The 25,333-nt window shown below is 44.1% G+C and overlaps 1 protein-coding gene across 3 annotated transcripts in view; it reads left to right on the top strand.

The window, feature by feature from the left end:
- raraa (retinoic acid receptor, alpha a) overlaps positions 1-25,037 on the top strand; it is a 143,411-nt gene extending 118,374 nt beyond the window's left edge. For all 3 annotated transcript variants that reach the window (XM_069691428.1, XM_069691427.1, XM_069691426.1), the window contains 7 exons: positions 8,408-8,556; positions 15,964-16,105; positions 21,696-21,856; positions 21,953-22,129; positions 22,218-22,422; positions 22,602-22,760; positions 22,929-25,037. In XM_069691428.1, the coding sequence (XP_069547529.1) occupies positions 8,408-8,556; positions 15,964-16,105; positions 21,696-21,856; positions 21,953-22,129; positions 22,218-22,422; positions 22,602-22,760; positions 22,929-23,125 (1,190 nt within the window). In that variant the 3' untranslated portion in view covers positions 23,126-25,037. The remainder of the gene's footprint in view (positions 1-8,407; positions 8,557-15,963; positions 16,106-21,695; positions 21,857-21,952; positions 22,130-22,217; positions 22,423-22,601; positions 22,761-22,928) is intronic.
- Positions 25,038-25,333: the final 296 nt, after the last annotated feature.

Raw genomic sequence — 25,333 nt, 5'->3', positions numbered from 1 at the left:
TGGGAACATTGGGGGGGTGGGTGGAGCCGCCGCGCTGATAAAAACCAGGCCCGGCCCTACACAAGAACATGCTGATGTTCACACGCATAGGCTCTCGCGCACGCAGAGAAGACGTCACACAACATGCAAACAAAACCTGCCCCATATGTTACACATTCTTAGCTCGTTATGTTCCTTAAGCAGTCAAACAGGAAAAAACAAATGTCACTTATTCACATATATGCATGCAAACGATCCCCTTAATTTACCCAGATGTAAAGATGCCATAAATTACCTCTGCTAAACGCAACCTGGTGTTTTCCTTACTTCTGGTCCAAGACAAACACCGCCACTTCCTGGTGTTGAGGAGGGATCGTCTTAACGGGCAAGAAAGACTCCTTTACGCTGCGCACCGCCTTGCCCTTCGGCCTCTGCTCAGGCCCTCATTTATCACTCACGTATGTGTGTGTTTTTCTTGCCGTAACACTCTGGATGGGGGAAGTTATTTGGCCCCAATTTGGAGCACTATCCATCAAAATTTGGTCTTGGAGTCGGTGTAGCCTTCAAACATAGTGCACGGTGCAAACTCAAGCTGTCACATCAATTTCTGCTTTCCAAAATATTTGCAATGGTTGCAAAACAACAGGCTGTCATTCCTCTGAAACGTAGTACTCTCCTAAGTGGAAGTGATGTGTCATTTGCTGCAGAAAATTATGTTAGAATCAGACTAAAGTTAAGTTTGAGCCACGTCCTTCCTTTGAGAACGTCATGCAGTCGGATGTATAAATTAAAATATATATCATGACTCCGTTAGGGTCCGTACATCATGCCAGACTTGGACTATTCGTAAAATGATTTTATTACACAACACAGCAAAAATGTTCCCATTATTTGGCTTGGAAAGCTTGAAGAGCAATTCGTGACAGAACCCTGTAAATCCATGTATTCCCTCCCTCTCTTTCTACGTTGAGATGGTCGACAGCAAAACTGACCTGTTGCAGCTTCGGTGGAGCGCAACAAGGCAACAGGGATCTGTCATCGTCCTCACTGGCTCTCGTATGAGAGGGGGCAGTGACAAATCACCTACTAGCATGAATTAAAAACAATCTGAGGCAGTAAAATATCATTTTTAGTATGAGATCATTTCCTCCCAGTGAGCTACTGCATTTTGTTTGCATCATCAGGGGAAAGATGAATCGGATACATTTCTGGTTCGTATGTCCTGATTTGAAGGCCTTTTTCTGAGTGTGGCTGACGTGATGGAGCGCCTCAATGCTTTTAAGTGTACATGAGACCATTTTACAAAATGTCTGCAGCTGCGAGACAAATACAAACTCTGATGTGATTGCTGATAAGCTGGTATCATAGAAGCAGGATTAGTGTTGCCAGCCTTCAAATAGGAAATCTGTTGATTGATATCTCAATTCTATCTTGATATTGTTGGTTGTTTGTTGTATAATTTCAGCTCCTTGCCTCATATGTGTTGACTGCTACAGTCAAAATGCACCGCTGCTTCAAGTGGAAGGAGTAACTTTTGAAAAAGGATGGGCTGAAGGATTCAGTACGACTTCCTGTGACTGCCTTGCATTGGATGCAGTCTGTATAGAGCAGTAGGAGGACAGTGTCAGGCTCAGTCAGAGGGACAGGTAGGAATAAAGTGTGTGTGTGGGGTGGGGGTGGGGGGTGGGGTGGAGAGGCTGAATTCAGTTACAGTGAATATGGGAGGCGTGAGGCTTGCTGTCTGCCCTCCTGCCCCATGTTAACCTCCGCTGGCTCTCCTTCCTCTCTTTGTGTGTGTGTATGTGTGTTTTCACTTATGCCTGTCTGCCCTGCCATCAGACCCCCCTTTCCTCCTCCTCCTCCTCCTCCTTCTTCAATCTAATAACTGTTCACACTCGGTGTTTGAACACAAACAAACCCCACTGGTGCTTTCCTTCACTGCTGTCAGTCTGGTCTCTCGTGTGATCGCGCACGCCCACCCTCAACCCCAGCTCATATTCAGATGGCGTGCGAGGCTCCGCTGTCAGTAATCAGTGTTGAAGGCAGCGAATGAACCCCATCCATTTTCAGCAGAGAGCTGTTATGACGCTCTGTTAGAGAATGGCAGGATTTCCCTGTAAGCAAGGAAATAGTCCCATTTCCCCCTTCAGTAATTGAAGAGTGCTGACAAAGCATTCCCGTATGTGTGTGTATCATTTTCCCCTCCTGCACATTCCTGACATGGAAACCAGAAATAAAGGTGGAATATTTAGCAAAAGTCGAGCCGGTTGGTCTATGAGCGAAACGCTGCACATAAAAGCTCTTAAATCGCCGCCGGTCGTTTTTTGCGGACATGCATGATACACTGGCGTACAACTCCCAGGGATTTAGCGAGGCGGTCTCTATCCCCTGAGCTGTTCCACTGGCCATCCCACTTCATTATTTTAAGCAGACTTCAAAGCGAGCCTTAATGCAGCAGCCTGTGGCATGGTGGTCCGTCTGATGTCTTTTCTCCTGTATGGAAAGACAAACGAAGCTCTATATGTTCTTCCATGTATCTTACACATGGCGAGCATGTGTGTGTACGTGTGTCCAGATAACCTAATGGAAGCCTGGCAACACAATGGACAGTGATTGAGTAGGATTCAACAAAGTGGAGGACCCTGTCAGAGCCCTCCTTCTCCTTCCCCCTCTCCTTCTCCTTCTCCGTCCCCTCCGCCTTCATTTTCCTCCACTTCTCTTTTACCACAGTCCAGCCAGCCAAACAGCCAGCCTGCTAATGTATTTAGCTGCCTCCTAATGATGGTGAAATCTCATTAATATGCTTCACAGCTGGACCCAGTAACCAGTAGGGATGAAGGTAATCAAATCTCTGAGGACTAACCTAGAGCTGAACCTCAAGAACCGCTCAGCAGCACTGGGCGAGACAGCTCAGTGTCTGGGGCCTTGATAATAGCCAGTGGGCTTGTGTGTGTGTGTGTGTGTGTGTGTGTGTGTGTGTGTGTGTGTGTGTGTGTGTGTGTGTGTGTGTGTGTGTGTGTGTGTGTGTGTGTGTGTGTGTGTGTGTGTGTGTGTGTGTGTGTCTGTGTCACTCTCGATGCCTTTTGAAGTGCTGATGTTAGCCAGGCTATCTTATGTCAGCATTACAGCTCGGGATACTTCATCATCAGAATAGATTTCATTTCACTTGTGTGCATATTTGTCCATTTAAGACTGGCCATGCGGTAATTGCTTATGGAGAATGTGGCTGCGAGGGCTCGTCGTCGCTCTAAGTGCACTTGTGGCTTGTGATGTATGCAAAGTGAATTTGAAGAGCGGCATTACAGACCACTCGCACTTGAACTTAATTAAATCACCGATGCTTTGCCTCTGACTTCGAGAACACCGCACTGCATTAAACTATTAAGACATCTGGGGGCCGCATACTCACACTCGCATACAGTGTTTATAGAGTACTTGTTTGGAAATCAAAGGAGAGATCTGAGTGAATTAAATCTCTGGGCTTTGGCATATTGGTCATTTAGAACTGGTTTTATGATATCAATATGTTGTGAATTTCTGGCCAACTCATTCACTAAACTGTCATATTACTTGATGAATTTTAAACCCTCTAATGTTGGCCAAAAGGCTGTTTTAAAAAAAAAAAAATTAGATAATATTGAGACGTTATCAGGGGTCCGAGGTTACGCTCGCACAGCTTCATTTAAATAGACTTGTGCTGTTTCAGCACGGTGCGGTGTCAGGTTTGTTTTTACTGGTTCCACCTGACATCCTGTGCTGTTTATTCCCACTGCTGGGACTGGTCTGACAACATGCAAGCCTGCAGACTTTGATTTAGCCTTGTGTCTGCTTCTCAACAACTGCTGTGTGACCATATGGTTTGTATTTCACCTCCCCACCAAACTACAATAGCATTTCTTATCAGTAACTCCTAATGTTTTGTTTAATTTAATTTGGATATTATTTTCAGTTTAGCTGTTTCCTGTGCTGGCATCCCTGAGAAAAAGTGGGGTTTTACTGTCTATTCATTGTAGCTCTGTCTTGGATAAAGGAATGATATTCTAGCTGGAGCTCTAGTATTAGTTACCGTGGCGACTCTGCGGGCTTTGGAGGGGCTCTGGCCTGGAAACCTTGCCAGACACACAAATTTCCAGTGTTAACATGTTGCAAGGATATTGAAGGAAACTCTCCAGGCGAGTGTGAGTCAGTTCTTCCAGTGTTTGTGCATATGATTTTTTTTTTTTTTTTTTTTTTGCAGCTCACACAAAAGGCAGGCTTGTATGATGGTTAGTGTTGATCAGAGCTTGGATGCGGGCTGGTGTTGAATAATGCCTGGGTGAGGGCTGCTGAAGGACTAAGTAGCTCTGTCCACTCTGCTGAGCCTCTGCCTCTCTGTCCACAGGCCTGCCATTGTTTTGCTCCGTGCCTCAGCTTGACAAGGCTCCAGAAGCCAGCCATTGTATTTAATTACAGTCGCCAGCCCCCTCACAGACTCTTGTCCTTGTGTCCCAGATTTCCATGGGTGCTCTCATTAACAGAGTGTACAGTCTGTATGTGTGTGTGTGTGTGTGTGTGTGTGTGTGTTTATGTGTTTGTGTTCAATTTATGTTTTTTTTTTTAATGGCTGCAGGAAAGCCTGTTTAAATGTGGGCATAGTTACAGTTTTTAAGTTTATGTGTAAGGGTGGGTGGCACATCTGTTTATCTGTGTGTTTCCAATAGAGGCAGCTCTAACGTGGATGAATACCTCTGTGGTCATCCTAATAATGCAGAGCTGTAATCGGTCCACATCAAAAGAGGCAGAAGAGCACACAGAACTGTGAATGTTGTTTTTTGTTGTTGTTGCTAATGAGAGAATCTGCCATGTTATGCAAGTGCTGCTCTATTTAAGTTTCATTCGGTTGACATAAGTGCAATGACTGCATGTCCCAGTGGCATTGGCAAACATGCTCATGATGACACCAATAAGATGCAAAGGGCAGACGCTCTCGCTGCCTTTATTCTCACATTCACTGGGACTGAAACATTCACCTCTTCCGCACAAAATCACTTCCTGTTTTCTTGCTCGAACACTGCAGAAAAAGTATGTCTATTGATAGAAAATGGCATAATTCTTAAATACAGCGCTGGGTACTAACATTTGCTTCTTTAATGGCCTTGATACCGTCAAAAGATTTGCTCCAAATATTGGTACCAAATTTCGATACCCAGGCTTAATCTACACTAATACATTTTCGTAACATGCATAACTTTTGAAATGAATATGATCCGCCTCAGTGAGCCACAGCATTGAGCATAGCCTCTACTTGGACAGCCTGCCATATAAATAATATCCCTGTTTCAACTTAAGTAAATCTTACATTAGAATGCCTCTTGTCACTCTTTTCAAACACATTTTGGACCACTTATCTGTCTGAGTTGCTGCAGTGACCGGAGACTTCTGTGGATGTGAGATGTTTATGGAACCAACAGTAAAAGTAGAGTAAAAGTAAAAGAGTTACACTCTCCCCCTCTAAACCACATGGAAACTAAAGATTTGTACCGTAAAGTGTGCTGTTTTCTTAAAATGGATTTTAACAAATTGGTATAGGTATCAAAAGTTCCCAAAAATTTGTGAACGATACTCAGCCCTGCTAAATACGAGCATATCTCCATATTCTCTCAGATGTGTTAAATCTTTCCCCTAATCAGCTCTCACTTTTAGAATTTTGTTCAAGGCTTGAAGTCAAATCCAGACCTGTGTGTGTGTGTGTGTGTGTGTGTGTGTGTGTGTGTGTGTGTGTGTGTGTGTGTGTGTGTGTGTGTGTGTGTGTGTGTGTGTGTGTGTGTGTGTGTAATATGAATGACTGTAATTTGAGGGAGGATTATTTGTAATGTAATGCAGCCTTGCTTTCACTCTCTGTGTGCGGGCCCTTTTATCGCTTCATCTGTTCTGTATCTTTGTCTTATTACTCAAACGTGTCATGGTTTTCTGTCTCTCCCACACCTCCACAGCATTCCTCCCTTCATCCTTGTCATTTCTCTGCTGCTCACTCTAAACTGCAGTCCATTATAGCTAAAAGTTGTCTGTCCTTTTTTCCTCCAAAAATATTGAAAACCATTTCTGTCTCTCCCCCCTAACCACAGACCCACCCCCCCCAACTCATACTGACCCATTTACACCAGGAGCATTAAAGGTTGTTGCCTGGTGTGAAAGTGGCATAGGATATCTGGGCCTCATAAATGACATGTCTTAATATCCCGGGCCTGATTGGGTGTCACTGCCCAGTGTTGCAATGTGAGCTTTATTACTGTTTAGCTTAACTGTCCCAGTCACCTAAAACCCACTTGGACATGCAGCATATTTTCCTGACAGCACCGATAACAGGCAGGCCTCAAGAGAGGCCAGGTTTTGGTGCACGGGGATTGTGTCTGTTATTTTTTCCCGGAAGCCTTGAACATGTGGGCATGAGGTAGGTTTATTTTGGTTGTTCTGAGTGTAATCTTCCCTTGCACCATCTGCCGCATGGAGACTGGCGAGCACAGGCCTGAAAACAGACACTATTAAAGGCTAGTAAAACCTGTGTGCGTGCGTGTGTGTGTTAGATAGATAGAAAGACCTCATCCTCGCTTTATTTTGGCCAGTGTGGCTACAGTCATGTCCAACGTGGGCGTGGTCTTTGTGTGTTGTCACGTGTTCCCAGTGGTAGAACAGTCCTGCTGAATCAGCCCCCTCTGATATATATAGGCAGCTTTATTTATCCACAAGCACTGATGTGCAGGTAGCACTTGAGCTGCTTGCCAACATCCCCAAACCCTCCTCTGTTGAGCTGATGATGCTGGGTGGAGCAGTGTGGGTATACACATGCATATAGTTTACATGTGTAGAAATTACGGATGGGCAATATGGCTCTAAAATAATATGTTGATATTTGAAGGTATCTGTGCAATAACAGCGTTCTTGATGAAATGTTATAGTTGTATATGTCAGCCAAAAATGAACGGGGTGCTGTCAGTAAAAACTAACATTTGTTGGAACTAACTCGTCCTCCATATAGCCGCTTTCAGCCGTGCTTGTTGTTGCTGTTACACACGTAACGTATGTCATAGCGTTGCTCTACGCAATGATATGATGTATGACGTCAACAAAGTGGAATATTTCCATTATCATACCATGATTTTTTTTTATTTTGTTTTTATATATAATACTCATTATTATCCTGCTATTTGTCTGAACTATACAATATGTCACAACCCAAATGGATAGTTATATTTTGACTGTAGTAGCGCCAAATAGTGAAAATATTGTTTGGTCATATTCATTGTTTTGATTATGTTTTCGTAAATCAGACGTAAATGATATTTCTTCAGTTTAAATTTTGTACCATAACCAGTCAAAGCTTTTGTTTGTCTATTTGTGTTAAAACCACCATTACTGATGCATCCAATGAGTTCAGTTTATTTTCTAGTCATTTACGTATCCAGCATTATATTGGCATCAGCATTAAAAATAAATACTGGACAGAGCTTACTCGCATATTAATAACACACATGGCAGCTCATACTTACGATTTGCAAACAGGGATTTTACACTTATTTGGTCAACCATAGGTCACAGGGTTAAGGTCTGTGCTCAGAATGTGTTTTTTTTTTTATAACTGATTATAGAGCCCTGTTTTGTAACATACAGGATATTGGGGTCGAAGTCCAACACATTACATGAAGGCAGGTTATGTCCCCATAATCACCTGCCACTCTGTTTACCATATGGAAGCACACACTCTATATGGCTGCCCTACAAAGACGCCCATATGTTGTTTGGTGTGTCGTCGTAGCCTTTAACCTCCTGTTTACTGGTGTGAATTATTAAAAGAAAAGAAAAAAAGAGCGAAGGCAGCGTGGGGTGAAAGAGTCAGTCACACTTGTTTTTGTTGGTCAGAAGCTGTCTGCTGTATTTGCTGCTCTTGACTGGTACAGTGTGCGATTCATCCTTCAATACTTTGAAGCACTCGCTCTTAAAAAGACAGAACAAAATAAACAAAGACTAACTGCAGCCCTGGTATCAACTTGTCTTTGAACCCTGCTAGCATTGCAGCTCCTTACATACACACTCGCACAAAGACATAATTGGAGCATTGATGATCCCCGTGTGTGTCAGAAAGTGTTCACTCTTTGAAGCCATTTTATAATATTTTTTCTTTGGCTGATCTGAAAACACCTGGTTGCATTTTCTTGTTGTTATTTCAAACACACTGCTAGAAAGTGAGTAACTTCCCCTTCTGGTGATTCGTATTGGATGTAGTCAGCAGTGTATCAGTCTGTGCTGGGTTCTTTAAGATCTGTGCGAGTGTACACCCACACAAGATTGTGGGTTTATCCCCCTCATTTCGATTAATACCGAATGTCTGTCAGCGTGCCATCTAATAGCGTTCACTAACCCCTCTTCTTGTTGCTCTCTCTCCTCTCCACAGCGATAGAGACCCAGAGTACCAGCTCAGAAGAGATAGTGCCAAGCCCGCCCTCGCCTCCCCCGCCACCCCGCGTCTACAAGCCCTGCTTTGTGTGCCAGGACAAGTCCTCAGGGTACCACTATGGTGTCAGCGCCTGTGAGGGCTGCAAGGTGAGACTCTCCCGGCCTTCCTCTGAATCTGCCAAGCAAGCAAGATGTTCGTCAATCTTACAGCCTTTATGTGATTCGCACCAGGAAAAAAAATAATATACAGGTCTTCACAGGTGAAGCTTAGATGATGGAAATGATAAGTCACGTCATTTTCAGTATTTCACATCCTCGTGGGATTTTCAGGGTTTAATGCTGGAATTTGACGTTGGAAATAAGTCAAAATTCTTCTTTTTTTTGTGGAGAATCATTCACAGACATTATCACTTACTTTGTGGAGTTGTCTAATCATCAATACGGCCCAGACGAATGCCTCTTTCAACACTTATACATGCACACATTGTAAAAGCAGATAACATATATGATGGACCTGCTTCTTATCATGCACACTATGGAAATTTTGTCATATTTGCAGTTTTTTTCCCCCTTTTTGAATGGTGTGGCTCCTCATATCAGTTCTGCTGACGTGTCCCCATCGGTCTCCTATTATCAATACGGCCGTGTTGCACAGGTGCTAAAGTGGCCTCAGAACTCCCATCTGCTCAGCTATCAGCTGATGGTTTGCTGTGTTGCATGCATGTTCTGTTAGTGTGAGCACACAGGCCTCTTTATCTCAGGGCTCCCAAGGCAAGGAGCCACAGTTGTGTAAGCTCAGAGGAGGGATCTGTGGAATCTAATTTAATGTTACTGCCAGGTGCAAATCTTTTCACAAACTATGGTGGGTTTTTATTTATTTTTTTAATGATCGTGCATTCTTGAATTTATCTAAAAAAATAAATTAAAAAAAGATCTTCAGAGGACTTAAAGAAATGTCCTCCCTGCAAGGTTTTCTCTCATGCTGTGAAGAGGTAGGAAGTTATTGGGTGGTGCGCTCATGGTGACAGATGCCTGCTAGACCCTCTGACTTTTTGACTGTGCTGCCAATACTCTGTGTTTGTGTTTCCATGTGTGCACGGATGGACGTGTTGTGGAAGAAAGGGATAGAGCAGAGAGAAAAAGCCACACTGAAGTGGGCAGGAGGCAGATGCAGTAAAATACAATTTAAAAAAACGGTAAGGAAGGACAGGCACCGGAGGGGGAAAAGTAGAACTGCAGACAAAACCATTCAAAGATGGGAGAGACTGCAAGGAGCGAGATAGTTGGAGCAGACTGTGCTCTGGGAGGCATGAACAGGCAGAGATAGAGAAGAAGTGGTGGATGGTTGGAGGGGCAGCAGAAGAGATTAGGCGGACGGGGTACAGGGGCCACAGCTGAACTCACTGACACCAAAAGACAGACGATCAGTGCCCCACAGCAAAAAAAGAAAAGAAAAAAAAAAAGGGGGGGGGGGGGGTAAAGAATGCACAAAGGCAGGAGAGGAAAACTCAGAGTGTGACACACATATATATACACACACCCATGATGTAACCCAAAAACACAAACCCTCCGAGTGATCCATGAGACTTCCGAAATGTATGAGGAGTAAACAAAAGCTGACCACTTTGCTGGTTTTAAAGGAGCAAAAAGGTCCACTCCACCCAGTCCTCAAGCAGGACTCCTGAAGGTTGGAGCTTCTCCAGTCGGAATATTTGCTACTTTTATGAGTGTTACATGATGCCAAACTGAATACTTTGAAGTTTTTGTCTGTTGTTAGATCAAAAATAATTTCTTGCAGACATTAGTTTTCATAATGAAAATAATTGGTAGTTGCAGCTCTAATACAAACAGAAAAGAAGATCTGGGGAGAACATCAGTATGTGTATGTATACTTTATGTACAGCACTGATGACAGAGACAGATTAAGTATGATTATGCGAGCGACTAAGAGGATGATGTGTAGTTGCCCTTTTAATTATTGTAATGCACCAGTTTTTTCTAATGTAATCCAATTATATAAATGGTCAATGTTTATGAATTAGTGTTTTGAAGCACTAGTTTAATGTTTCAAAAGATGATCTGAGGTTTGGCCATGAGAAATTGTGCAGGTTTGAATGTGCTGTACACTGTATTTAGTAAGCTTGTGGCAGCCTCCTGCTCGGGGGAAACCATTTTTATGCAGCTATGTTCTGTAATTTAATCTTAAAGCCACGAGGTATCTTGACTATTGTCCTGTTTTGTTTTTTTCCTGAGGTGTTTACACGTATTAAGCAGCGACTTTGATCTCTAAAGGTGTGCAGTAGCTCTGCGGCTAATTCAAGTCTTAATCTGCTTTTAATGTTTTCACTTAATGTGGCTCCCCGTTGTCTAATGGGCACTGATTAAGTGCGGTAATACGTAGAATAACAAAGCTAAATCCCAGCTCCGGTTCATGTGTGTGTCTGGAGGTATGACTGCTCTGGTTAGTGTCGGTGTCAGATAGTGTGGCACTCACCTCGGGAAGAGGCCGTGGTTGTGCACTTGCATGTGGTCACCTGTATTACAGCAAAATGGTCTGAGGTTAACTGGATTAGTTTAATTGTTGACGTGTCCAAAGTTAACATATAAAGACAATTAAAAGTCATCCATTTAAATGAATGCAAATATTGATCAATTGCTAAGTTATAAATGAGAAGTATCAGGCAGGTTTGTTAACAGGCTTTAGTTTTTCCGTATGGTAGATACCAACTCTGTAACAGTATGATAAACACATAAGGAAGCCAGACAAGGACGAGCTTTAAATTTCTCTTAAGTGGTTAGACAGTTGTTCTCTCTTACAGCACAGAAATCTCATCAGAATTGACACTGCAATCAGCTTTTAAACACAGGGGATATAGCTGATATTTTAATTTCTAAGCCAACAATTTTTTTTTCCGAACAATTAAAAACAACAACTTCATGGATACAGTTTAGCATCAGTTTTGGCACACGCTCTCCCCCCTGAAACGTCAGCTCTGAGCATTCGTGTCCAAAAATATTAGTCCTCAGATCTACCAGCAAACTCGACATGCCCTCTGTGCTGAATATCATTGGTTTCCCATGTGTATTATGACTGAAGTAGATTATTGTTACCCAAAGAGAGAATACACACATATTGACAGTATGTAGTAAATCAGTAATCAGATACATTGATTAGCAGCCGAGGGAAACTGTGACATTTTCATAAAGAATGAGCGTTTATATCAGAACTACACTTCTTTTTTTCATCTTTATTTGACAGCTACAACCAGCATTTGTGTCAGGCTTGAATTCAGGACATGACGGAGTCAATTAAGACAAGAAGCAAGAGCAGTCAAATGGTTGCACAGGTTCTAAACACATTCCTAAATATGAGAACGTAACTAAGTTCTTAAAAGTGATTAATCCAAAGCTGTTAAGTTTGTCCTTTTGCATTGAAACACAATGTGTGAACATGACGGTAGTATTTCAGGTAAATAAATCATTTTTGATATGAGATTTATTGCCATTACCACATGAGTCGTTTAAGGTTTTTCAATTTAAACCTATCAGAACACTCATGCCTGCCTGGCTCTGTTCTCCATTCTGTCATCATGTCCCCAGAACACAACAGTTCAGAAAAATGTCAGCATAAGCATCAGGAATGGGTAAAACTACAAAAATATCACAAGTTCAGCAGCTTGTATCAGCTGCTAGTACCCCGTACATGAACCGGCTGCCTTCCCTCTCGATAGCTGCAGTGCTAATTTGAAAAATTCAGGATGCCTTCACCATATCTCTGACTTCAGAGGAGATGACTTGGCATAGCACGCTCAATAATTCAGCACTACAGGCATGTGAATGTATATGGTGTCTCATCTGAGACTGGGGTAAGTCGAGGGTTAGCAGCGTCGGCTTTGCTGCAGCATGCCAAACTACAAAGGCATTTCCTGGGGGCTGCAGTGAGCTGAGGAAACAGGAGGGGGATGTTGAGCTCTGCTACTTGGAGAAAGCTCAGTCGTTTGTTGTTTAAGTTCTACCGCCCGCACATACTTACCAGGGTTGCACTTCTTTTCCCCTGCAGATATTAACACTTAACCATTAAATATGCATGCCCGCCCCCTCTTGTTTATGTTTTTTGTCTTGGAGGCATGCCGGTGCGTAGCAGCCGATTTCTCCTGGTATCCGCAAGGGGAGGGAAGCGACCATGTTTCCAACATCTCCAGCTCAACTGTTTCATGCATGAGTGTCCCCTCCATGCTGTGTTTTTCAGATGGCCCTCTTAGCAAGCATGTGTCTTTACTAATGTATAGGCTATAGATGCTTTGTAATACAGGCGGGGGCACACATATTCACACATGCACGGACACAGTAGGAGGCTGGGAACACAAGCATGGTCACCTAAGACAGGATTCCTGTCCTTCTCTGTGAACTCACTAACCCTGCAGCAGAACCCCCCACCCCGCCCCACCATGCACACGCACACACACACACACACACACACACACACTTCCCTCTTAATAAAGCATTTCCTCACACACATGCAAAGTCACTCATAAACGCATGAGGCTCACACCAGGTAGGCAGCTGTGAACTTAGGAGCACATGACACACGCAATCACGAATGTGCTGTTCCTCTTTTCCTTGCTTGCCTCCCTCTCACTCTCCTCGCGGCTCTCATCTCCTCTGAACACTACAGGGTGGCTGACAGCCCCGCTGAGGGCTCTTGTCGCAGGGTGGATTAAGCGGTGATACAAAAAGAGGCTTAAGGGCCGCAGGAAGCAATGACTCCTAAAATAAGGGAAGGGAGGAGGGGGCAGGAACAATTGACTGGCCCAGGAGCCAGCGGCAACAACCAATCGGGAGGTGCTACGAGAGGGCACCTGAGCCTCATGGTGTCAGGAGGGAGTGGGTCAATCCCCTGGTGACACCGGGGTCAGGGTCGGGGCACTGTTGGATCAAAGAGGACATGATACACACACACACACACACACACACACACACACACACACACACACACACACACACACACACACACACACACACACACACACACACACACACACACACCACAGAGGTATCCATCAGCATCAGCAGCCACAAATATAACGACAAGTCTTCTTCTCTTTGCTTTGCTGTTTGTTCAGGCCTCATTAGTCCGTCGGGAGAAAACAGGTCCTTTTCTGAGGTTGTTATTTATTTATTTTTTTTAAGTTACCTGCTGTAGACACAAAACCTTTGGTTGCTTTGCTAGAAATGGTGAAAAGAAATCTCTAATTTATTGAAAATGGTGGAATTTTCTTTTTTTACTCTTTTCCTTTTCAAAATATGTAGATTACGTGACGGGTTGCAACACAGATGTGAGGCATTTATGAAGCCATGACAGAAAATGGATGAGGCAATCCTCTGAGCATTGAAACACTTCCTCTTTCAGCTGAAAATAAAGTCTATCATGTGCCAAGCGTCTTGATTGCCCATGCTGGTACCTCGCTCAAAAACAAACATAAAACTGTGCACATTCCCTGTTTGTAGCTCATCAGAAGCCTCAATCACTTCCACTCTGTGCTGGTGGACGGGAGACGTGAGAAGAGGCTGGCGATCCTGGGAAGGACTAATTGCGGGCTTAGGTCCACCAGCCATCTGTCGGCTAGCGAAGCTAATCCCTCTGCATGGGCTGGGGCTCCCTGGCAGGCTTCTCCACCACACCACACACTCCACCAGCCTCCCGCCCTCCCTCCCTGCCTGGCCGGTCCCACCCACTGTCCTACCCAGCAAAACACAGCCCGTGTCCCACTGAGTCACATCAATACTGACACTGACCTGTATTACATTAGCCCACAGCCTTCCTTGCTGAGGACTCACTCAGTTGAGTCCTGATTTGCATTAACCCCTTTTTATCTTTTTGACACACAAGAAGGACAGGTTTGAGCAAGAAGGCCACAGAGATTAATATTGATTTTATTGGTTTGTGGTATTAACGATAACATAAATTGTGATGCATGGATTTGGCTTTGTTGATTAAGTGTGACACCTAAGTAGCATTTAAAAGATTTTTTTTGGGTGCTGAACATTAACTCAAAAATGTGGTTAATTTTATGGTTTAAAATACATTTGCTTGACAGTAAATTTGAGAGCTAATATTTCGGAGCTTATTTTTAGCGGTCAGAGCTATGTTAGGGTTCATAGAAAGTGAATCAAAATTATTCCTGAGTTGGGACATGGGATGTGGGTTCAATCAATGTGGAAGAGATATTTTCTTGTTTTTGTGCAACCAAAACATAGTTTCCCTTCCCAAAAAAATGTCCCATTTCAGCTTAGTGACCAAAGATGATCTCATTATACTTTGCTCTGCCTCATGAGCTTACAATAGATTTATTTTCTTTATTTGTGTTGACCCTGTTAATTTGATGCTGGAAAATAGGGATTCCTTTTTTTTTCTTTCTTTCTTTCTTTCTTACACAACCTATGGTCTCTTTATCTTTCCCTCCGTCTCTGTCTCGCTAATAATATGTGCTTGGCCTGGATCTAGTATTGCTTATTTCTGGCTGTTTAAACTAGGCCACTGTTATGTGACACCCAGTAACCGTTGTGCCTTTTGCCCCAAAAAAGCCTTTCCGAAAGCATTTTTGTGTTCGTGTGTCTCAAGTGGAGCTCACCGAGCAGGTGGGAAAACTCAAGGTGACAAGACTGACTGACTGTTTGTCTCTGTCCAGATTGTGTCTGGGGTTAAGCCCTTTACGGACTTAACTGTTTGAAAGTGCGTTGCCTTTTAACTGCAGCTGTACAGTGTCTGGCCGTTCTGCATGGTCTCTTTTTTAATTTCATGAGGGTTTTTTTTTTTTTTTGTGGGGAAGCTGTATAAAAAGTGACGCGAGATCATGGGCAAGATATGAGGAAGGTTGGCACAAGCGAGCTGAAGCACATCTTAAATGGAGTAAAATTGGTAGGAATCATAGAGTGTTTATAAAAGTGGACGTAGTTTCCGGAAATGAAAAGTGCAGCCAGTGGAAGTGCCTTGAAGTGCAATACCACTGAGGGCCACTAGGGGCTGGCTTCAACAAAACTCTGGCTCCAAGAGACTCTCATTAAAAAACTTCTCATTAAATGAAAAGTCAATAAATTCTTTCCACAAGTCATTATGGTGTCAAATATTTTAATAGTTAATTAGATATCTGGCTTCAAAGAGAGGTATGTTTTGGGGTGTGCCTGGTTTAATTGACATGCCTGGGGTGCAGTCAGGTTTCTGGTATTGGTGGGCGGGCGTAGTAGCAATGCCATTGCTAGCTCCTCCCCATCTTGTCTAAATACGGTCACTTCTGGCTCCATAAAACCAAGATAGCGATTTGAGGCTTCAAAAAGGCAGTTGAAACACCAATGGGTGCCGTTATGGTGGGTCGCCACTGAGTAGAAATACATTTCTGGATTTGATAACAGAAACGGTACAACGCTACACGCTGAGCAGTTTTGCTACTTACTGCTTTATTTGCTAAAACCGTCCCATCTCTCCCGATCCTTCGCCTACGCCTACGCCTGTCCTCTCTCTTCATCGCCTTACCTCTCTGTGTTTCTGTCTCGCAGGGCTTCTTTCGGAGAAGCATCCAGAAGAACATGGTGTACACTTGTCACCGGGAGAAGAACTGCATCATCAACAAAGTCACCCGCAATCGCTGCCAGTACTGTCGGTTGCAGAAGTGCCTGGAAGTCGGGATGTCGAAGGAGTGTGAGTATAAAATTCATGTTACCCAGAATGCCCTGCTCCCACAGGGGTCATTAAGACCAAGCACAGATCTAATATGTAGTTCTTTAATCCCAGAGCGGTTGGCATAATTGTTACTACAGCAGGAAGCCTCAAGTCCCAGCAGTTGTTGACATTTGTTTCACTACTACTAGCATTGCGTAAGTGTTCAGTATTGATGCACACACATTTAGGTGTGCATGTTTGGGATTGATTTACCATTAATCAGTGACTGCACTTCTTATCTTCCGGTCCAGTCTGACATCATATGTCATAATGCTGCGGTTGGGGGAATTTCTTTGGGTTCCATTTTTTATTTTACGAGAACATTCCTTGAGACCTTTGGCAAATATCAAATCAAAATACAAGTGAAACCAAAGCTGTTACTATTTGCTATTAGCTGTTGGCCTTCATTTTGATTTAGTTGCGAGATTTTAGTTTGAAAATATCTGCTGTATCTCTGACTCGAGACAAAGGGCAGCCTTGATGCAGACTGGCAGTAACAGTCAGGGTGTCGCCAGGCTTGGCAGGCCTCTGTGATGAATATGTTCTCACCTGCCGAGAGTGAAAGAGCAGGCGTCTGCTTCCATCATTGCACCCCGGGGGCTGTGAACATACACACTCACACACACACACACACACACACACACACACACACACACACACACACACACACACACACACACACACACACACACACACACACACACACACACACACACACACACACACACACACACACACACATAAACACATGCAGGCAGACTTGATAAAGTAATTGGTAGAGGTGTGACATCAGTACACTCAGGGGCCAGCAGGGTTTGTTTTTTTCTTTTATCTCAACCTGATCACATGACACACACTGTCATATACATGCAGACACATACACCCATTCGATTACCATCTTACCAGAGTGTGTGTATGGGACACATTAGTTCGAATAACAATGATAAGTCCTCTGTAATAATAATATATATCAATAACAGGACGGAGAGTGCAGCACCTCTCCTGCCCCCACTGGCACACTCTTGTTTAAACACACATGCATACAGCCTTTGTTGCTCCGTCTCTCTGAGCCTCCTGTCTTCTCAGCGCTATTTACCTCATCTTTCTGGTACAGCAAGTGCAGGGAGTGCTCCCCGTGCCACATCACTGTGGCTTACAGTAAAAGAAGTTATCCTCTGAGCTCCTTACCTTTGAATGGGGCCATTAATCATGGTTAGAAGCATCACAGCAGCCAGTTCTTTTACAGACATATGCGTGCACTGAGGCACACAGCACTGAACAGGGCGTTAGACTGGAATTGGAGAGCCATCTAGTGGTCACTAAGTGGTACTGCAGAAGAGAAAAACGGGTAAGGTGAGAGGGTTTTTCTGAATGGACTCGAGGCTGGAAATTTTATTATAGATTTATAGATTTACAGCCACCTTTGCTGAGCTGCTTCTGGTTTAATAGTAGTGCTTTCCTCAGACTCTGGTCATTTTGTGCAGAGTGTGCACATTGCTCGTCTTGTGGTCACAGCGGTGACTTTGGCCAGTGAAACTGGTCTGGGCTGGTAAGGACGGAGAGGGTGGCCATCTGGGGGCCAGCAGGGACTCTGTGTGCCTCTGACACAGACACGAGAAGGCACACACTCATCAAAATGCATGCTTTTGCATAATGTCATGCACACACATGCAAATTATGCACGGACAAGGTGACAAAACACAAACTGGTATGAATAAAAAGGCTTTAACGGAAATAGAGTCGGACAGCTCTACTTAGGACACCATACACTCTTCGTCACACACACACACACACACACACACACACACACACACACACACACACACACACACACACACACACACACACACACACACACACACACACAGAAGGTGGACTCCCTGCTGGCTCCGGGGGACGTCTGGGTGACCTTGTGTCTGCTGGCAGACAGCTCCAGATGACAGTGCCATGCCTGCTGCCAGGTGGCAATGCCAAGCAAGACGGCATCAGAGGGAGGGGGGGGAGTGACACGCCTGTAAGCCCAGTGCCAGGTTACTATCAGCCTGACAGTGTGTGGTTAAAGCACACCACTACGTATGGCCAAAATGAATATGGTCTAAAAAAAATAAATAAATAAAGTTTACATGCATGTTTAGATAATTGAAACATTTTGAGAAGAATTGGCCCATTTGTATGCACTTTAACCGTACAATCATACAGTGGTGCCCAACGTGGGCTCGAACCCTTCCAAGGGCTCATTAGAGGAAAAAAAACGATGACATTTCTCCTATCTTCTCTTTTTACTTGTTAATTATCAGGTCGTTTTACCTCTTGAAGCCTCTAAAAATATTTAAATTACGCTATCAGGAAGGACAGAAGCCAATTTTGGCTTGAAAAGCGATCAGCTTTGAGGCAGATGTGGAAAAATGAGAAGCAGAAGTTACAGTTTTCAAATATATTGTTGCATTTAAATCCCCTTTCAGCCATAGCAAGTTCATTCCTACTGCTTAGTCTTCTCCATTTTAATTGTGTGTTTGTGGTGGGTTTTTTTTTGTATTATTGATGATCATAATTGTTTAATTGCAGGATATTGAGGGAGGGTGAACTCGACAATAAACACTGTACGGAGTCTATACTCCTTCATAAACACAGTTTATACTATACCATAAACACAGTATAGAGACTGTACTTTATTTATTTGAGATTACAGCAGACACCATGCCTCGATATCCTCCCCCACCCTCCCTTCCCTTTTTTTTTTGTGTGTCAAACTCACAAAGTTATCACCCACATTTTCCTCGAGGAAGACGTTATTCAGCGATAGAAAAAGTAATAAAAGTAAAATAAGATGAAGCACAGAATGATGGAGAACAACGCAAAGGGAGGATAACATCAGCCAGAGAGGCAGGATAGTAGAGAAAGATGAAGGCTGTGAAAAAGAAGAGTATTGAACCCAGTATGAGCGAGAATGAAAATCTAGAGTTGAGAGAGGAGAGGAGAGGAAAGGGGGGAGGGAGGGAAGGGTGGGAGGAGGAGGGATGAGAGAGGCTGGAGGACAGAGAGAGGGGGGGAAAGTTTCATCACTGTCGACGGTGGCTGTGCGCTGCGAGCAGCGGGAGCAGGGGGGAACATTGACATTTTTATCTTTCCATTGAATTTAATCTGCGTGATGGACGAGCTGCCAGCGCTTTAATTTTCCTCACACGAATTATCCCTGTCTGCCCACCTCTCTCTGTCTTGTACACAGACACTAACACACACACACGCGCGCGCACAAATGCATACACACTGTGGCACTGAAATTGTCTATTAAGTGCACGCCGCAGCTGAAATCCACTATGAGAACGAATGATTGAGTGATGGCTGTGTGTGTGTGTGTGTGTGTGTGTGTGTGTGTGTGTGTGTGTGTGTGTGTGTATGTGTGTGTTGTCGCAGTATTCTGCACACGTTACACACTTGCTCGTGTAAATCATTTTTATGCAATGAGCACGTTGACTGCAAACAATCCGGGATGCAAGTTCCCCCATTAGCATTCATATTCTCATAATGCATTTTGAAAGATGCATTGACACACGCACACACACACACACACACACACACACACACACACACACACACACACACACACACATTTATTTATTTCATTTCCCCCCCCACACACACACACACAAAAGTTATTACATGTGGCAATTCGCCATGACAGATCGCCAGTCATGCCTAATAGTTCTTTAATGACTTCATTAAATTGTGTTGTGCGGCTTATGATTGTGCTGCCAATTTGTCAGTGCGGGTAATGTCTGGGCACTAGGGATGCCCCACTTTTATTTGTGAATTAATTGGACATCGACTGTGTTGCACCGCTCCGCCCCTCCCCTCATGGCAGACAGGAATCTGATTCCCAATCAGCCCCACCAGCCAGGCCGGCCCTTCACTAACTAAGTCATTATTAGTTCATTACAGTAAATGGAAGTGAAAAACATTTTCTTGTTTTCACTGTCTCATCATAACATACTGTATAAGGTAAGCTTTTTGATACATCATTGTTCCCTGCATGGCCACATATTTTGGTGAATCCCCTGCCCTTCCACATGAGTACCAATAAACGCTTGGAAAAAAAAATCCATTACCACGATCACAGCAGGGTCTTCTTCATTTCTTGTTGTGGGGAGCGGTGCTTAGCAATAACATAATGCAGGATCAGACTTCCAGCCCCCACCTTCCTCCTTCCCTTCATGTTCTCCCAGGCAGGGAGGCCTGTCTGTGGGCTGATGAATGAGCCGCAGCAGCACAGAGTAGTGCTTCCCTACCTTGGCCCCGCTCCAGGCCCCTCTGTCAAACACACTGATCTCCCATCAGCTCAAGCGCTCCTGCCCTTAATGGTCAAGGTTAGGATTAAGACAAGGAAAATCTGATTTTAGGTCAGTAGCTAGGGGGGAATGCAGGCGGCCGGAGGGGGAGGTAGAGATTGGAGAGCTGATAGAGATGAGTTTAAGGAAGGTGGAGGGTTTAATGCGAAAGAATGCAATTTTGGAGAGGAGAGGCCGTGTGCATCAGCTGAGAATGAAACAAACATAAAGGACGACACGGAAAGCGAGAGTGGGTTGTATAACCGGGTGGAAGAGAGAGAGACGTGAGAGAGAGAGAGGAAGCTGGAAGGTTTTTTTTTTGCCGGTTTGGGCTCCGAGCCCTTTTAAAACCATTAGAGGCAGGATATTTGTCATATTATGTTATTAGATTAGCTGGGACCCCTAATGAAAGCTATGGCAATTTGTCAGCCTTATGGATAGCTCCATCCCCCACCACTATTTATCAACTAGAACCCCATCTCACGCAATCCACCCCCAGCCTCAACACACACACACACACACACACACACACACACACACACACACACACACACACACACACACACACACACACACACACACACAACGTAGCCGCAGCAAAACAGCACCCCAGCATGGATGGGCTTGGAGAAATGGATTGAGCCTGTAATGGAATTCCAATGCTAAACACCACGCCTAGTGTTTTTTGTCATTTGGGGTGAGCACACTACTCTCAGCCAGATCGCCCAGAGGGAAACGACAGTGGATTATTTTTTCAAGTATTTTTTTTTTTTTTTTTTTCTCTTTCTCCCCCATTACCATAGCCCTTCCTGGACAGAGCTGTCTCACAACATTCATCTTATAGCATCGGATAAGAGAAGATGCGGCTGCTGCTGCTGTTTGCAGCCGACAGAGCATCCTTTGCCGCTGATGACTTTGCCTTTGATCTCAGTTTACCTTGAGGTGGTGTCAGGAGGTGCTAATATGTGACTTATAATATCAAGGTTGTGTGCTTGCATTTAATGGGCTGCATAAACTGCACACTATATGGAAAACTGCGATAGATCTAAGTAGCCGTTTCTTTTCTGTAAGAATTGTATTAATTGGTGAAGGGTTTCACTATAAAACTGAGACACGGTGTGAGCCACTCTATTTACATTAAATTAATATTAGCTTTGATGTCAAATTTGTCCCTTGACAAAAAAAGAAAAGAAAAAAAGATCTTGCCCTACATACTGATCCTTGTGTTTCTCTGCTCCCTGTAGCGGTGAGGAACGACCGGAACAAGAAGAAAAAGGATGAGAAGAAGCAGGAGTGCACAGAGAGCTACGTGCTGAGTCCCGACACGGAGCAGATGATCGACAGGGTTCGCAAGGCACACAAGGAAACCTTCCCCTCTCTCTGCCAGCTGGGCAAATACACTACGGTCAGTGACATGAAACAGACACTCTGTGTGTCCCTGTGTTTAACCTTTTTTAGGTGCATTTCTAATTCAAATGTGTACATGTTTTTTTTTTTACAGACTAACAGCTCAGAACGACGCGTGTCCTTGGACGTAGACCTGTGGGACAAGTTCAGTGAACTCTCCACCAAGTGCATCATAAAAACGGTGGAGTTCGCGAAACAGCTGCCCGGCTTCACGACGCTCACCATCGCCGACCAGATCACTCTGCTCAAAGCCGCCTGTCTGGACATCCTGGTACAAACAATGACCCAACGGACCGTCCATTTAACTGTTTAACCATTCAACTGTTAAACGCTCACCGTGTTGTCCCTGCTGCCCACAGATACTGCGGATCTGTACGCGTTACACGCCGGAGCAAGACACCATGACTTTCTCAGACGGACTCACGCTAAACCGAACCCAGATGCACAACGCCGGCTTCGGTCCCCTCACTGACCTGGTCTTTGCCTTCGCCAACCAGCTCCTTCCTCTGGAGATGGATGATGCAGAGACGGGGCTGCTTAGCGCCATCTGTTTGCTGTGTGGAGGTACTTTATCACAATGAGTGAAAACGTTTTTACAGTTCATAGAGGCTTTTTTTTTGGACCTGGAAACTAAGACAGGTCTTTGTGTGTGGAAGAAACAATAGTAAGGTAGAAATGACAGTAAAAGTTGGAGAGTATTGACATAGTTTTTTTTTCTGTTTTTTGTGTGTTTTTTTCCTCAGATCGACAGGACTTGGAAGAGGCAGACAAAGTGGACATCCTGCAGGAGCCTCTTCTGGAGGCGCTGAAGATTTATGTAAGGAAGAGGAGGCCCCACAAACCGCATATGTTCCCTAAGATGCTGATGAAGATCACTGATCTGAGAAGCATCAGTGCTAAAGGTCTGTGGTCCACTAGTGCTTTTATGTTAATTATATTGGGATTAGTTGAATAACCAATGATTGAAATACACTTTGACTTTGAATTACTGCATGAAGTATTTTTCATTCATTCATTCATTCATAGCTTTGGTAACTCACATTTTTCCTTCTCTCCAACCCTTGTTGCAGGAGCTGAACGTGTCATCACGCTGAAGATGGAGATCCCCGGCTCCATGCCGCCTCTCATCCAGGAGATGCTGGAGAACTCGGAAGGTCTGGAAAGCGGCGCGGCGGGCGGCCGGCCCAGTGGCGCCCCCTCAGGCAGTTGCAGCCCCAGTCTGTCCCCAAGCTCTGCCCAAAGCAGTCCAGCCACACAATCGCCGTAGTAGCGGCCCACCTTTTACTTTTTCTTTTGTCCTCATGTTGCTCTCTGTCTCCTCGCTCGATGATGTTCTGAAGAGGAGGGGCGAAGGAGGTGGGCCTTGACTCTTAACTGCTGAACTCAGGAGACTGGCAGAGCCAACCTCCTCCTCTCCCTACAACACGAACCCCCATCTCCTGATCTGCTTTCCCTCACTCTGGAAAGCAGACGTGAGGGGAGGTGAGGCCGGAGCAGGCCGGGGTGACAGGATGCCTCCCGAGATACCACACCGTAAACACTGCTGATGACTCTTCCTCCCTCCACTCTCCTCTCCACTGCTGCTCCTCCCCTCCTCCACCTTTCTCCAAATGACTGATGGAAACAGATCTGGACGCAGTGGAGACTGGTTCTTAATGAAACCGAGAGCAGGCGGGGAACAGTGGGACAAATCTATGGACAAGGACAATGAATACAGACTGACTTGACAAACACCAGACACTTTTTTGTTGTACTCTGAGGCAGACTGCAACTTTGGGACTCGTCAAAAAAAAGACCTCACTCCTCAAAGGCTTTGGGTCTTTTCTCTTTTTTCCAATTTAAAAAAAACAAACAGATTTCGTACAAAAGATATATAAATATATATAGAAAAATTAAGGAACTATTGTGATTGACATGTCCAGAACAGAATGGCAGGTTGAAATGAGGACATGTTTTCTGAGCTGAGATTAGAAATTGTTGTACTCCTTCACCGTTTGAATCTTTTCATACCCATCAAAGAGTACTGAGAGAGGTTTCAGTTTCGCATTTGTACATTATTCTAATTAACAAAAAGATGTTGAAATTTCTCTCCAGTCCACACATGCAAACAGATACATACACACACAAATGTGCACAGAAAACAAGTCGCAATGAATATCACCTACTATTCCAGGTTGGATTTGTTTTCCTTTTTTTCTTTTTTTTTTTCTTTTTTTCTTCCAAGAGAATGGAAAAAAAATGATTGTATGAACTTGGTTGTATGATATGGTCACAGGTCCTTTCAAGAAATCAAATTAATGAAGATTCATTATTAAGGTGTATTTTAAGTAGCCTTTGAGTTTGTGTATATAAGCTGTATTCATTTCTTTAAAACTATGAAGAGTTTTAGGCTTCACCTGATTTTTTTTTTTTTTTTTTAAGAATACCTTTTATGTCTTTGTTTATAGGTTTGTGATTCAAGAAAAAGAAAAAAAAAGACATTTTGAGCACATTTTACTGAAGGAAGTTCTTTCATGTTTTGTGTCCTGCTAAATAGTGGGCAGACCCTTCACCAATCACTGGCTGTTCAGAATGTGGCTTTCACAAACGCTTTTCAACCTTTGCCCCTTTCATTTTTTAAAACCATGTTTTTATGTACAGTAGATAACAAAGTAGCACTCCTGTCGGGGCATAGCTTTTTATTTTTTGGCCATGTAGCAGAAAGAGAAGGGTGTTTCTGAAAACGGTGAGCTCCAGCAGCTCGGCTTCAAAGAGAGTTCAAATGTGAAGAATGGTGTACATACACTCTGTATTAAACACAAGTAATTCTCTCTGAATGGATCAATCTGTAGTGGATGGGAGACGACTAGATTGTAGTGGTCCCTCTGCTTTGTCAGTGGTCAGGCAGGTGAAGGTCCCAAATGTGATGTTCGTCAGCCAAGCCCTCACAAATCTTTCCCCCTGGCAACCTGTGGTAGAAACAAATATGTGACTTTTTGCCGGATCCAGAGCAACCTCGCGCCCTGTGACTCACTTTACACCAAAACGCCTTCACCATTAACACGCGTCATCTCCACCATCATTACTGTACACACACCAATGTCTCAGGAAGGAATCATTCTGTGTGCTTGGCCTGTTCTTTGTATACGTTCTGTGCTGCACCCCACCCCACCCCCCTCCACCTTACACCTCCAATCACAGATGCACATGTACACACACATTTCTGCTACTGAGCCCCTGAATTTTTTTCTTCAATCACTCACTTTTGTTTGGCCTGGCAGACCAGGACTTGTGCAGAGAGACACTGACCCTGACCGCCCGACGTCACAACATAGGATGCCAGTGTGGAGTCTCTCTGAGTCGTTCATGTGTACTTTTTTTTTATTTGTACGGTCGAAGCTGCTTTCATCATTTAGGACTTAACCTGTCCAGAACAGCGCACAACTTTTCCCTCCACAGCTAATCTGGAATAGCAACAGACACACCGTCAGTTTGA

Source organism: Brachyistius frenatus, unplaced genomic scaffold, assembly GCF_029030835.1.
Source record: "Brachyistius frenatus isolate BFR_SWC_R1_liver_20210118 unplaced genomic scaffold, ASM2903083v1 Contig_11, whole genome shotgun sequence".
NCBI lineage: Eukaryota > Metazoa > Chordata > Actinopteri > Embiotocidae > Brachyistius > Brachyistius frenatus.
Note: the sequence above shows the minus strand (reverse complement) of the source record. Positions and strands in the feature narration are given on the sequence as shown.